Here is a 13,539-nt window from a genome sequence, read left to right as displayed (position 1 = left end):
AGGTTTTAACCAAAATAATGTTTTTATGACCCATTTCACAATTAATTAATCTTTTATGTCACCACAATTGCCCTTATTACTCGAAGTTATTTATAGCTGATCAGCTTTCCTCATATAATATTCTACCTATCACATATATACCTACAGTAAAGCGGTGTTTTCCAACTTAAATTCAGTGTATTAAGTCTTCTCAGAACAGGTCAGAAGGTAAACAAAACCAAAACAGGTATTTCAATCAAAATTCTAGCTTGCTGTTGCCATGGTAACATAACTAAAACCCTGTTCCGCTCTGTACACCTCGGTCTTGTTCCTTCCCTTTGAGTGATGTCATCACATTCTCATTGTGTTGTCATTAGAATATGATGACATCACTAAATTTCATCCAGTGATGACATCACTGACATCACCTTTGATGTGCTCTGACACTCACAGAATTTCAGGTTTTATACCAAGTACTTTACTGGATATATTCAATCAGTACCGGACATCGAGAGAGTGAGACACAGTTGAACTCTTATCAGCGCAACTTTCAGTCGCAAGTATTACAGTCAGTAATACCACAGATACCACATTATCCACCACAGATACCACAGTATCTACCACAGATACTACTACAGAGCCATCTGTGTAAGTATTTTATGTATTCACTTTTAGTGTGTAAGCAATTGCAAACAAATGTAATATGATACAAAATGAGCAGGTAAAATGGGATAAAAATCCAGTTGCATGTAGAGTTCTGCATGGGTACTAAGAAATGACTGAATTATTGGCTGAATTATGCCAATATCCCTTAATTTTAAGTATTCAAAAAAAGATCTATCAAACTCTGGAGCCATATTACAGTTTTTTTCAATTGTTTACACACACTTTCTTTTCTTTGTTATGCCTCTCTGGTACATGAGTTACAGGTTGTGGTCAGTTAGTAAACAATTGAGGGTAACACTTCATTTGACAGGTCCGCAAATTTCATGGTAATTAGGTGATAAGTATTATTAAATAATGTTTATAATGAAGTAATTTTCGATACATTTTGAGATAAATATTGGAGTAATTTGGCAGTAATTCCAAAGAAATTTCAAATAGGTTACTTGCTTATTATCACCTAATTACCATGAAATTTGCGGACCTGTAAAATAAAATAAATAATGAAATAGGTAAATGAAATAAAATTATTTTATTTTATTTACCTATTACATTATCTATTTAATTCTATCATATTAGTGTTATTCATTCATTATTATTCATTCATTATTTATTTTTTTCAGTGTGATACAGAGACTCTCTACAGTCTTCTACACACATCTCAAGTCTGCTACAGACAGTGTCGAGAAGATGCCACCCGTCAAGTCACAGAGGAACTACGTCCTGATGAAGCAGCAGATGCTGCTGCAGGACGCTCAAATGAGGGAGATCACCAAAAATAAGGAGCATCACGCTCAAAAGCTTGGAGAGCAAGAGCAGCAGGAGCAGAGGCTTTGTGAATACGCCAACAACGAGAACGAGAACCTCTATCAGAACCTCAGTGAGACCGCCATCGAGCTGAAAAACAAAGAGGCTGAACTCCTGCAGTGCGACAGTTCTTGGCCGGAAAGACACATGTCTCTGAAGAACAAGTACGCCCAGGCCGTGAACGAACAGAGATTGAAGAGGGAAGTCACACTGGGATACACTACCGCAAGGCATTTCGAGGATGAGAAACGGGAAGTTGTTAACTACTACAGCAAGTGCGTGGCCGAGCGAAAATATAGTGCAGTGCAGACATACGAACACATGCGCAGGGACATAGAGAGACTCAGTCAGATGCTCTCTGAGGCTAACAAACAGCTCAAACAAGCTCAGGGTGAAACGATAGCCCTTGAGGACAAGTTTGCTAAAGAACTGGCAGCAAATGACCAAACCTGGGAGAAGCTGCTGATAAAATACCAGCAGGATTTGTTTCAGGCTGAGGAGCAGGTCGACCAGAAGAAAACTGAGTTCCTGAATCTCAGCAACGAAAAGGAGGGTCTCTGCCAGGAACTCAAAGAGACCACGGGCCAGCTGACCAGCAAGGGAGGTGAACTCCTACTGACTGAGGCAACTTGGCAGAAAAGATTCAACGAGCGGAAGGACAACAAAGAACAACAGCAGATGGAATCCCACAAGCTCTCTGAGGCCAACAACCAGCTGAACAAAGCTGAACTGCCACAGAGTGACACTCTTTGCCATGAAAAGTACGATTCTCAAATTCAACTGATGGAGACAAAACTAACCCAAATGGAGGCTGAGAGGAAGGAGCTCGAGGACAAGTTTGCTAAAGAACTGGCAGCAAATGACCAAATCTGGGAGAAGCTGCTGAAAAAATACCAGCAGGATTTGTTTCAGTCTGAGGAACAGGTCGACCAGAAGAAAACCGAGGTCCTGAATCTCAGCAAAGAAAAGGAGGGTCTCTGGCAGGAACTCAAAGAGACAACGGGCCAGCTGACCAGCAAGGGAGATGAACTCCTACTGACCGAGGCAACTTGGCAGAAAAGATTCAACGAGCTGAAGGACAATGAAAAACAACATCAGATGGAATCGGACAAGCAGGTCAATAGGCTGAAGCAGGAGATCCAGGATCTCAGAGTCTCTGAGATCCAGGATCTCAGCAAGAAGAATGACAGCCTTTCTCTTATGCTGACGGAGACAACAAGTCAGCTACGGAGCAAAGAAGTCGAACTCTCACAGTCAGACCGAGCCTGGCAGGACAAGTACAACGCTCTTGAGGACAGGATGACAAGAGCCCTGGCCGAGAGAGACCAGAGCTTGGAGTCACTGACGCTTAAAAACCAGAAGACAATGTCAATGGTTGAGGAGCTCCTGCAGCTCTGCAAAGACAAGGACACAATCTCTCAGAAACTCAGAGAGATTTCTTTCGAGTTGAGCAGCAGAGGCGACGAACTCCAGAAAAGATGCAACGCGCTGGCCGACCAATTAACACTGACGGCGTCGACAAAACAGGAAGAGCAGACGGAGAAGAAGGAAAAGAAAAAGAAGAAGGGTTTCTTTAGCTGGTTTCACAAGAAGGTGACGTGTGCCGGCGACACAAGAGTGGTTGAGGAGGTTGCTTGTTGTTCAGCTCAGGCTGGACAACAGTAGCTCCCTCTTCCTCCACCCTTCACTTCTTCACCCTTCTCCATCCCCCCTCCTTCTATCCACCCTCCCTCCATACCCACTCCACCCTCTCATCCCATTAGTCGCATCCCTTTGTGGGTTTTCTCCTTGTGCTAAGGTCCCCACAATCTCAAATATTCGAACTTGAGGCTTATGTGAAATACAGTCAAAAGTTCGATCATATAGGGTGTCTCCTGGCGATCAGGTTTCTCCCAAATATATATACATACAGTACATACTTTTTTGAAAATTTGGATAGGGTGTCTCCTGGTGATCAGGTTTCTCCCTTAATCCAAGCAGACATTGTATGTGTGTGTGAGAAACCTAAACATCAGGAGAAAACCATATATGATGAAAAAAAATCAATCAATCCAAATATATAAATAGAAAATCATTAATAATTAAATAAACAATCAAATAAAAGTTCAGTGTGTTTGCCTCTCTGAATAAACATATACAGTACGTATACATTATTGTATGATATTTTGGTCACTATAAAGTAAAAGTTCTAATTTATAGGATATGAGTTAAGACAATGATTGCTACTCTAAATAGGATGAACGTTGTGAAAATGGGACACGAACGAACAGCTGATTGTAAAATGAAAGTGAAACTTTCAGTATTTTATGCCCTGCATGAGAACGGGCTGTTCCAGTCGCAGCAGGAAGATGTTTTCAGCCAAACATTTCCGTAGACTCACTGCACGCAACCTGTGCAGCAGTAAATGTCAGACAGCCAAAGATAGCTGCTGAACACAGTAGAACATTTAGCAGCTTAATAGCAAGGTGTTTTTTCTCAGGAGTTGACCAAAACTGAGCTAAAAAGAGAGTGAATATTGGAGTTACATTCACCAGGTGGCCAGAAATACAACTTCAAATGAATGAAGTGAATTTTGCCTCATGTCTGCTGAATATCAGTATAGGCAAATATTTACTAACATGTTGGCCATATCAACTTTAAATGTGGTAATGTGTCAGTGTTTACAGCTTGTTCTGTTGCCCCCAAGTGACTAAAACAAATATGTTAAATCAGTTAAAGCAATAAGGTTACTAGTGGATTTGCATGTTTTATCCCACTGGTGCAGTGCCCATATGGGGCGTGGCCGTTCGGAGAGCGTGCCCAATTGCTTGGCTCCCAGTGTTGCTGCTTGCAGCGTTGTCGAACCGCTCATCACTCGTTGACTCCAGAGAAGTGAAGAAGAGTTTGGTTGTAATGTATATCCAGCATCCAGCAACAAAAGTGAACTGCAGTCAATGAGTCATGGCTAGTAAAGGCCTGCTGCGGACAACATGCTCAACTCAGTCTGCAGTGCACTGAAGCCTCATCCACGCTGCTTCCCAGATCACTATTGCTACACAATGCTACAGCCAGTATGTTTTCCTTTGAAATTTCCATTCTGGTCCAGAAGTCTGTTTTGTTTGGATCGGTGTGATCCCGTCCACTGCCCATTTCGACACCCCATTGCCGCATATTAAACAACTTGGCACGTAAACACAGCCTTCTGCAGCCATGGAAGCAAGCAAACCAACTGGATCAACTGAGATAACGTTAACGTTAGATTTATACCCGACCTGAAAAGCCCTGGCACATCTTTCTGTGGTCTGTGCGCGGCTCGGTTATCAAGGCAGCGAGTATTTGAGACACACTGCCGGTGAAGTGATTCCGACTACTGCTGTCCAGAAGCTAATGGGGTCATGTCCAGAAGGTAACCCTCAAATTGCAAAAAACGTGTGCTAACTGCTATCAGTCACACCGGAGGAGCGGAAGGGCCACAGCTCCAGATGTTTTGAATTTGAACTGCTGTTACCCATTTTAAACGCCAGCTGTCAATGCTACATATTGTTCCTTTAATATTGAACGTGTCACATGTCCAAATGGCACCAACATCGACACGGCACTCCCTTGGTTTCCCAGAAATACATCCACCAAGAGTGAAGTACATCAGACAAACTGTTCTCAAGATATGCGAAGGAAACACACACACACACATATAGATTCCTTGCTTTAAAATTAGCTTTACTACAAATCACAAATATTTTGTCTCCCAATTACAAGCCATGCTGCTTTGTTTCGGATTAAAACTTTAAATGTACTTTTTTTTTTTTACCCTTCCAGGCATCCATTGGTTTCCATTCATTTCTTTGTGGTATGAAAATCTATTAGCAGACTCTCAATACTTTCTTGGGTTGTGTAATCCATCACAGTGTGAACATCTACTTTGCTGCAATGAGAGCATGACTGATAGTAAACAATAGCTGCCTGGAATTGAAGGAAAAACACATAAAAAATGTAAAATTGTGAAGCAAATAGTCAGTAAAAATGTTAATTATAGATAGATTGTAGTTAAAGAGCTGGAATATTAAAACACACTCTCATGTTTCTTTAATGACAACAGAAGAATTTTTTCTTGTTCCGACATTCACATTAAAACAAAGTCATCATTTACAGTCTGCTCCACCTCCTAAATTCATGGGGGAAACTCCTAACATGCCCTTCTATTCAGGGTTTCCTGTTTTTTTCTCATTACTTCACCATCTGTGTAGTTGCACTATGGGCTGAGTGGTCTTTTGCCAAGGAGGCTGCTTGACACTAACTCAATTTCCAATGGCCACATGGTGTCTTGGTTTGTAACAGTGATAATCAAATTATGAGCCTGATTACCAGCCACAGGCTTAACAGTTTGAAAGCGGTCAGCTACATTGTACTGCACTCTAAATGGTAAAAACGCTGTCGTTGACTATAATATACACTGTTAGGGTTACTTCAAGTGAGGTGTCTAATGATGATGCATTTGGATGCATTTGGATGTATTCAACCCCTTTCTGCGGTCAGGCCTTTAGGTGACATTATGTTTGTATTATCTGCTGGCAATTAAGCAGTTTCTACAAAGACATTTAAGAAAATGAAATCATGTGTTTAAGTCCAACTTGAGCCTGACATGTGCAGCAGTTGAGTTTTCGGAGTTTATCTTTTAAAGCTAGGGTCGGTAATGTTGAGAAACTAGCCAACCGGAAAAACCGAGCCCAGTGTTGCCAACTCTTTCCCGATGAAAGTAACTAGCAGCACTAGCTCCAAAAGTCCCTAAATCTAGCGAGAACGTCGCCAAGTCGGCAACACTGATAGCCTGACTTACCAACCCTCCAGGAGACTCCCGTCTCTCATTGCCCTCTCCCGGTTTCCTCCCGAGGTCACAATTCTCCTGCATTTCTCGCAATTTATCTTGGTTGTGTTGTTAATTTATTTTTTTATTTTTCGTTATATCAACCTGTTTCTGGCACTTTAAAGCATGTATAAGCCCTACTGTTTCCACCTGGATGACAATAGAGCAACACTATATGTCGTTTCCCGGTGGAAGAGATGCTCGTGATACGGCGTGCAGCGCTCAAAGTTGGGCTTCGCTCGATGCTGCGAAAAGCCATTGTGGCGTGGTGCAAGCTGTTGGAAATATAAGAGCGCTTCAGAGCGCAGTGGTGCTGTTGTCACGTTTTGTCTGAAAGGGCCTTCAGTGTGTGAGAGAAAGAGAGAGAGATTGAGAGCACTACAGAAAGAAATACTGAATAAATTAATAAAAAACATGATGAGTATTAGTTTGTGCCAGGGATACATCTCAGAGGGGCTACTTTTTCCATTTTCGAGAATTAAAAGTAAAATCAAAAGTAGGCCCATTTAACAAAAAATGCTGTTACAGTGTAATTATTATTTTGTTATTTTCATCTTTAAAAGTCACCAGAGTGCAGGAATCAAAGTCTACCCGCTTTGGTTTTGAAATCCTCCCTCTTTTTGAGATTTCAAGGTTGGCAAGTATGCTGACTGCCTGTCCTTTCAGGCCTCCCTCCAAAGCCACTCCCCCACTATTATCCTTATTCACATAAACAATGAACATGTCTATTGTTAGTACTCACAGCTGTCAAGCTAGCAGCTTGTGGAGGACTACTGTGAGTGCACAGGCAGAGTGCACGCAGGCAGGCAGGTAGGTAGACAGGTAGCCACAGTCCTGGGACAGCCACAGATTTTTTTTTTTGTCAGAGCATTTGATTTATAGATTGCTGTCAGGATGTAATGAGGATTTAAAGAAATATAACAAAAAATATGTTTTTGAAGAACACCACCAACCCCAGATTTAATCAGCAGGGCATCCTCACGGAAGGATTGCTCAGCAGAGACACACCCAGCTGACATTCATGTAAAACAGATAATATTAAAGGGACTGTTTGTAACTTTTTACACGTATAAATCTACCGGGTCGGTGTCCCATGCGCGCTTGCATGTGGCTACGTTGTTCAGACCGCTCCTCTGCCTGCTTGCCTTCACTCACACAACGCGTGCGTTCTCGCTCCACCTCACGTTCATGCGTGCACACGACACACTGCAGAAGAGTTAGTAACTCTGAGAATATCTAGTGGACGTTTGTGGAGAAATAAATGCTGCAGCTCCTCCAGACCAACAGAGGTTTTCCGTGTCTTGTGAAGTGACGGGGCTCCGCAACGAGAAACGTTATCGTCTCCGACCGGGTGCCGGTGTCTCCCCTGTTCCTGGTCGGGAGGCTGAAAGAGGAAAAGCCAACACTAGTATCAGATCTAAATCATGTTCATGGAGAGACCTTCGTCTGGTCAGCTAACATTACTGCCAAGCAGGTGAAATATAGAGTGATATTGTGGTTTTAGCTGACGTGTGTCGCCTCACTGTTTTGAGCAATGCTCGTTCATGTCTATTTAGAGCGAGCAAGCTCGAGCCCGACGCTGACTTTCGTCGACTTAACGGCCACAGGTGTCGCTGTTAACACGCATTTCTGAAAGTTATAAACAGCCCCTTTAAGTGAGAGTTAAACACGAATGCCCCCAGTTCTTATTATATTATTTTGCATTTGGCACTGACGGACGGAAAACAGGCCATTTTGCCTTTCCATCATGAGCATTCAGAATGAAGTGCATCAAATAAAGAGCGATTGTGAGGCTAAACACACACATCATCTCTCGGGTTGAGGATGTGGGTCGAGGGAGGACTCGTTTCCTCTCAACCCTCCTCATCTGTGGGTCTCTCTCACAGCCTACCAGGTCAGGTACAGTGATGCGCGCTCAACGCCAGACGGGCTGCAGTGCGCACTGGCACATGTTGCGCGCTCTGCTGTTGAGCGCATGTTCTTGTTTGTTTCTCCTCGAAGATTAATCCGTCGGGATCAGAGTGGTTTATATGATTTTGTTTTTTTTGGATACTGCAGGGGACTAGAAGAAGAAACATGACAAAAGCTGTCACTGAACTTCACTGCTGGCAGAAACAATGAGAGGAATCTGAAAACCTGCAGATGGAGGAGGTGAGTTAAAGCTTGTTGATCTGGCATCTTCATCTTTTGAACCGGACACATTTTTTTTAGTGTGGAAAAACTGCTGTTTCACTGTAGTGTCACGTTTCTTTTTTTCTAAATGATTATCACAAACTGCAATGAGACTCAATGACAACTGCATTTAACACTTTATGGATATGGCATACCAGAAATATAACAAGGCTACAGTATAATTCCACAATATTTCAGGTATGCAGGTTGTCACTCATCTTCACTCTTAGTCACAGATTCAGGTTTATCTCGTGAGAAGATAAGTGAGGTGATAATATCTAAATAAATCTGTGCAATATTAATACACTGAATGTGAATACATTTATCTATGCAATATATCCTTGATGCATTATACTCCTCAAGTGCAACTTTGTTTACATTTTATTTATTACATCTACCCTTCCTATTTTACAAGTGCAATTACCTCTGTTTACATTACATCTATTTTTATATTTTATACTTCTAGTGTAACACTTCTGTTTATATTTATTTATTACATCTACTTTACATGTTTTATTTACTTTATAACTATGTGTGTTTTACCTGTTATATGTTTTATCTGCCTCGTCTTGTCAAGTATTTGTTTTAAAGCACTGACCAGAAGTGGCAACTGTGAATCTCGTTGTATTTAATACAATGACAATAAAGCTTTCTATTCTATATTCTTTCCTTTTTTTTTTTTCAAATATTAACAAATATGACTGCAGCATACATCTTTCAAGGAGAATACTGTATGTGACTGTGGTTCATAGTCTAAGATCTTTTCAAGGGAACATTCACAGTAAAAAGAACATGTTGTTCTTTTTGAAAGTAGAAGTCATGCTGATACACGGAGCAGTTATAAACTGGAAAACAGAGCATCATGTCTTAAATTGATGACACTTTGTGGAGTTTGGAGTGACCGACAGTATTAAGACAGAGAGTTTTATTTGTAGATGGCTGGATCAGAAAGTGTGCCTATCACCCAGCTGCTGCTTTAAGAGCTTTTGTTGTATCTTGCTCCATGTGAAACAGCTCCAGGATCAGTCTCCTGAAGGCGTCAGTGTGTTTAGCTATTTTTTTTATAAGACTTGTTATATTTACAAATCAAAAATGTTCTATACATTATTGGAGATGTTGAATGTGTTAAATCTGTAGTTTATGGTGGACATTTCAGTGTTAAACACATTGTTTTCAACACACTCATCTCGTCTTACAAGGCTCATATCATAAATCAGTTGATCTTCCACTGTAATGCAAGTTATATATCCATTAGGCATCTGTGCATTCTTAATTGAAATACTTAGAATCTGTTGAAATCTACACTTCCTCTTTCGGCTGCTCCCGTCAGGGGTCACCACAGCAGATCATCTGTTTCCATCTATTCCTGTCCTCTGCCTGCATGTCCTCCCCCACCACATCTATAAACCTCCTCTTTTCCTCTGGCCCGGCTGCTCTACCTTCAGCATCCTTCTCCTGATATACCCAGCATCTTTTCAATCAGCCCGTTCTCATTTCCAGGGCGTCAAATACTGTGGCTTTGTCACGGGCGACGACGTTCGACACTGGCGCACACGGCACCCTTTAGCAAAGCTATGAAATGCACCGGGCGTTCGATTAACTATGATGTTAACCCATCCGTGGCAATAGTAAACGCTCTGAGAAAGTTGAAAGAGCAAAGAGACACACCGGGCAACAAACACAAGGCTTTCATCCGCTGTTCGTGTCCCGTGCGTTAAGTTTCACTAGTCGCGTTACAATCAGCTGTTCGTTTGTGTCTCATGTTCACAACGTTCAGTCATAATAGTCGTAGTAGTTTAAAGACCGACCATGTATTTCTTTCCAAAATCTAACTATAGTAGTATTGCTACGCCAAGGGGCGTGACAAAGCGGTGGTATGTGACGAGTTGGGATGAGAAGGTGTTGGTCCAAACCATCTCAATCTCGCCTCTCTCACTTTGTCTCCGATCCGTCTAACTGGAGCTGTCCCTCTAATATGCTCATTCCTAATCCTGTCCATCCTCCCAATGAAAATCTTAGCATCTTCAACTCAATACTGCACCTTCAAAATAATACTACTAATGTAAATTAAGAAAAAAAATAGAAACTAATTGACTTTGTCTTGGTCACAACATGTATGTCCATTGCTGAAAATTATCTCTCATCTTTTCACAGAGTGACTTATGGGGACTGTTCGCCATGGATACAGCAGATGAACTCAACACAACTCAAGTGGAAGAACTTGAACTTCAATCTTCCAACTGCTGCTCAACTGCCGGCACAATAAACGATGAGAACTATTTGAAGCTGGACGACAGCACGAAGCTGGTTGCAGTTCAAGTTGTTCTCATCCTTGCTTACAGCACAATCATATTGTTTGGAGTCATTGGAAACTCCTTAGTGATATATGTCGTCTTCAAGTTTAAAAATCTTCGGACTGTCACCAATTTCTTTATCGTGAACCTAGCTGTGGCGGACCTGCTGGTGAACACGCTGTGTTTGCCGTTCACCCTCGTCTACACTCTGTACGGCGAGTGGAAGTTCGGTCAGGTGTTGTGCTTCATGCTGCCCTGCGCTCAGGTCATGGCGGTGCACGTGTCCACCATCACAATGAACGTCATCGCCCTGGACCGCCACAGGAGCATCGTCTACCTCATGGAGACCAAGATATCCAAAGACATGTGCGCTGTGGTAATCCTCATCACTTGGGCCGTCAGTGCCCTGTTGGCCAGCCCGCTCGCCATCTTCAGGGAGTACGGCACGTTCGACATTTCGCCGGACGAGTCTATCCAGGTGTGCACAGAGAAGTGGCCGGAAAGCAGAATGAACGGAAGCATCTACAGTATATCAGCACTTCTGATTCAATACGGTCTACCACTGGTCATCAACTGCGTCGCCTACATCCGCATCTGGAATAAGATGAAGACTCACATGATTTACGGAGGTCGAAATGACCGCCATCAGCGCAGGCAGAAGACCACGAAGATGCTGCTGACCATGGTGGTGGTCTTCGCCGTGAGCTGGTTGCCTTTCCACGCGTTCCAGTTGGCTGTAGACATCGACAGCACCGTGTTGTATATGAAGGACTTTAAGCTGCTTTTCACTGTGTTCCATATTGTGGCGATGTGCTCGACGTTTGTCAATCCCATCCTGTACGGGTGGATGAACAACAACTACAGGACGGCCTTTTTGTCTGTGTTTAAGTGTTACCAGCCCGTCAATTTCAGTTTGAGGTCAAGATGCTCCAGTGGCAGAGAAACACCAAAAAATGAAGGCGGGGTTTGTGCAGATTGCAAATCAACAAATGTCTAAGTTGAAAGTTCAAAGAAAGTTCATTGATAATCATTTGTGGAAATGTGAAGTTTTGTGTGGGCATTTTGAAAGATCAATCAATCAATCAATCAATCAATCAATCAATCAATCAATCAACCAATCATTTAATAATGACCACACAAGGTCGTGGAATTTGCTTTCAGTAGAGCAGAGTGAGTAAGCTCAAACTATAGTGTCAGTAACATCAACATAACATTAAACCACCGACTGTATATAAGAAGTGGATGTAGTAACCATGACGATGACCATTGGTTTGTGGACTGACGTTTTGAAGCCTCAAGTTCGGCATTTTGGCCATCACCATCTTGTTTTTTTGCAACCAGAAGAGACAAGAGGATGGAGCTAAGTACAACTGAATGCTGAATAAGACATTTTCAGGTGACCAAAAAGGTTATAATTCATTTTCGTGAACTGAAAACACGTTATGAAAGGGTTAAAGTTCTTAGACGAAAACACGGAAATCACCAAAACTGGACAACGCCTTGATAGCGACCTGTCAATCACAAGTTAGCCACGCCCTAAAGCATCCCCTGCTTTATGGTCTATTTGACTCTAAATGGGACCATAATTTACTAAATGAACATCATGCTGTATTGAAGAAGACTTGAAACTAGCGATTGAGACCATAAACTCATGTTTACAATGTTTACTGAGGTAATAAATCAAGTGAGAAGTAGGTATGATATCACAACAGACATTATTCACATATTACCACCAGGGTGAGAGGGGACAGAGATTTTTGTTCCTCTTCTGGTTGTGCGTGTTAGATATAGTGATTCAATTAGTGGGATGGGGGAGCCAATAATCTTGGATGATTTATTGACTAAGCACTGCAGTTTTTTTTGTGTGTGACTGATGAAAAGATAAAAACGGCCTCAAATTTAAAGTGACTAAATTAAAATGACTAACACTGCGACAAAGGGGGTCATTCTAGCCCTCATTCCAATCAATACTTGCCAACTCACAAGTATTTATGAGTAAAACTATGATGGATATTCCTCTTTGTTGATGCAGTTTGTCTGTCTTGTTTCTTTATGATTTTTCAGACTGTTCCTTCTGATGTATTAAATAATATGAATCCTGGAGCTCGGTTAAGCACATGTCCCCCTCACTTTTATTATTTCAGGTTGATGCAAATGTTGATACACTCATCTTGTGAGTCGCCTTCACTTATTACCTTCAGCGCTCAGAGCAATGAGTAATCACTAAGTGCTTTACAAACCTTTTTTTGCCTTTGGCTTTGCCTCTCAGGCTGCTTACAGCCCGTCTACCTTTTTGGTGAAGAATGTTTATGCAGCCTGAAAGTAATACCTGCAGACAGTACGAAGACATTAAAAAAGTACTTCCAAAGTTAATATTGGTCAAAAATAAGATACTACACAATATACAGTACATAAGTACTACAAAGTTCCTTGTAGTAAAGATGCAAATACAGCGTTATCTATCAGAAAGTGTCAGGAATCTATGAAGGAAACTAAACACGATTTTAAGTAACATTACAATACAGATGTTTACATAGAATATATCTATATCTATATATTAGGGCTGTCAATCGATTAAAGTAAGTAATTACAATTAATCACATGATTGTCCATGGTTGATCATGATTAATCACATTTTTTATCTGTTCAAATGGACCTTAAAGGGAGATTTGTCAAGTATTTAATACTCTTATCAACATGGGAGTGGGCAAATATGCTTGCTTTATGCAAATGTATGTCTATATATATATATTGTTGGAAATCAATTAACAACACAAAACAATT

General features: G+C 41.5%; 2 protein-coding genes across 3 annotated transcripts; both read left to right on the top strand.

The window, feature by feature from the left end:
• The first annotated feature begins 429 nt into the window (after nucleotides 1–429).
• On the top strand, nucleotides 430–3,114 carry LOC141764376 (uncharacterized). Its single transcript, XM_074629576.1, has 2 exons — nucleotides 430–627; nucleotides 1,266–3,114. Exon 2 carries the CDS (start codon nucleotides 1,333–1,335, stop codon nucleotides 3,112–3,114), a length of 1,782 nt encoding a protein of 593 aa, XP_074485677.1. The 5' UTR covers nucleotides 430–627; nucleotides 1,266–1,332.
• Nucleotides 3,115–5,529: 2,415 nt separating this feature from the next.
• Nucleotides 5,530–12,999, top strand: npy2r (neuropeptide Y receptor Y2). Of its 2 annotated transcripts, none has more exons than XM_074629577.1 (3): nucleotides 5,530–5,847; nucleotides 8,348–8,440; nucleotides 10,616–12,999. In XM_074629577.1, exons 2-3 carry the CDS (start codon nucleotides 8,432–8,434, stop codon nucleotides 11,750–11,752), a joined length of 1,146 nt encoding a protein of 381 aa, XP_074485678.1. In that variant the 5' UTR covers nucleotides 5,530–5,847; nucleotides 8,348–8,431; the 3' UTR covers nucleotides 11,753–12,999. The 2 variants fall into 2 exon arrangements, with proteins under 2 accessions (XP_074485678.1, XP_074485679.1); XM_074629578.1 differs by lacking the exon at nucleotides 5,530–5,847 and adding an exon at nucleotides 5,933–5,969.
• Nucleotides 13,000–13,539: the final 540 nt, after the last annotated feature.

Source organism: Sebastes fasciatus, chromosome 3 (assembly GCF_043250625.1).
Source record: "Sebastes fasciatus isolate fSebFas1 chromosome 3, fSebFas1.pri, whole genome shotgun sequence".
Taxonomy (NCBI): Eukaryota; Metazoa; Chordata; class Actinopteri; order Perciformes; family Sebastidae; genus Sebastes; species Sebastes fasciatus.
The sequence above is the reverse complement of the archived record's forward strand: the minus strand, read 5'-3'. Positions and strand labels throughout refer to the sequence as shown.

Excerpts from the sequence above, each read along its gene's own strand:
- LOC141764376 (XM_074629576.1), top strand. The coding sequence starts at position 1,333 with ATGCCACCCGTCAAGTCACAGAGGAACTACGTCCTGATGAAGCAGCAG.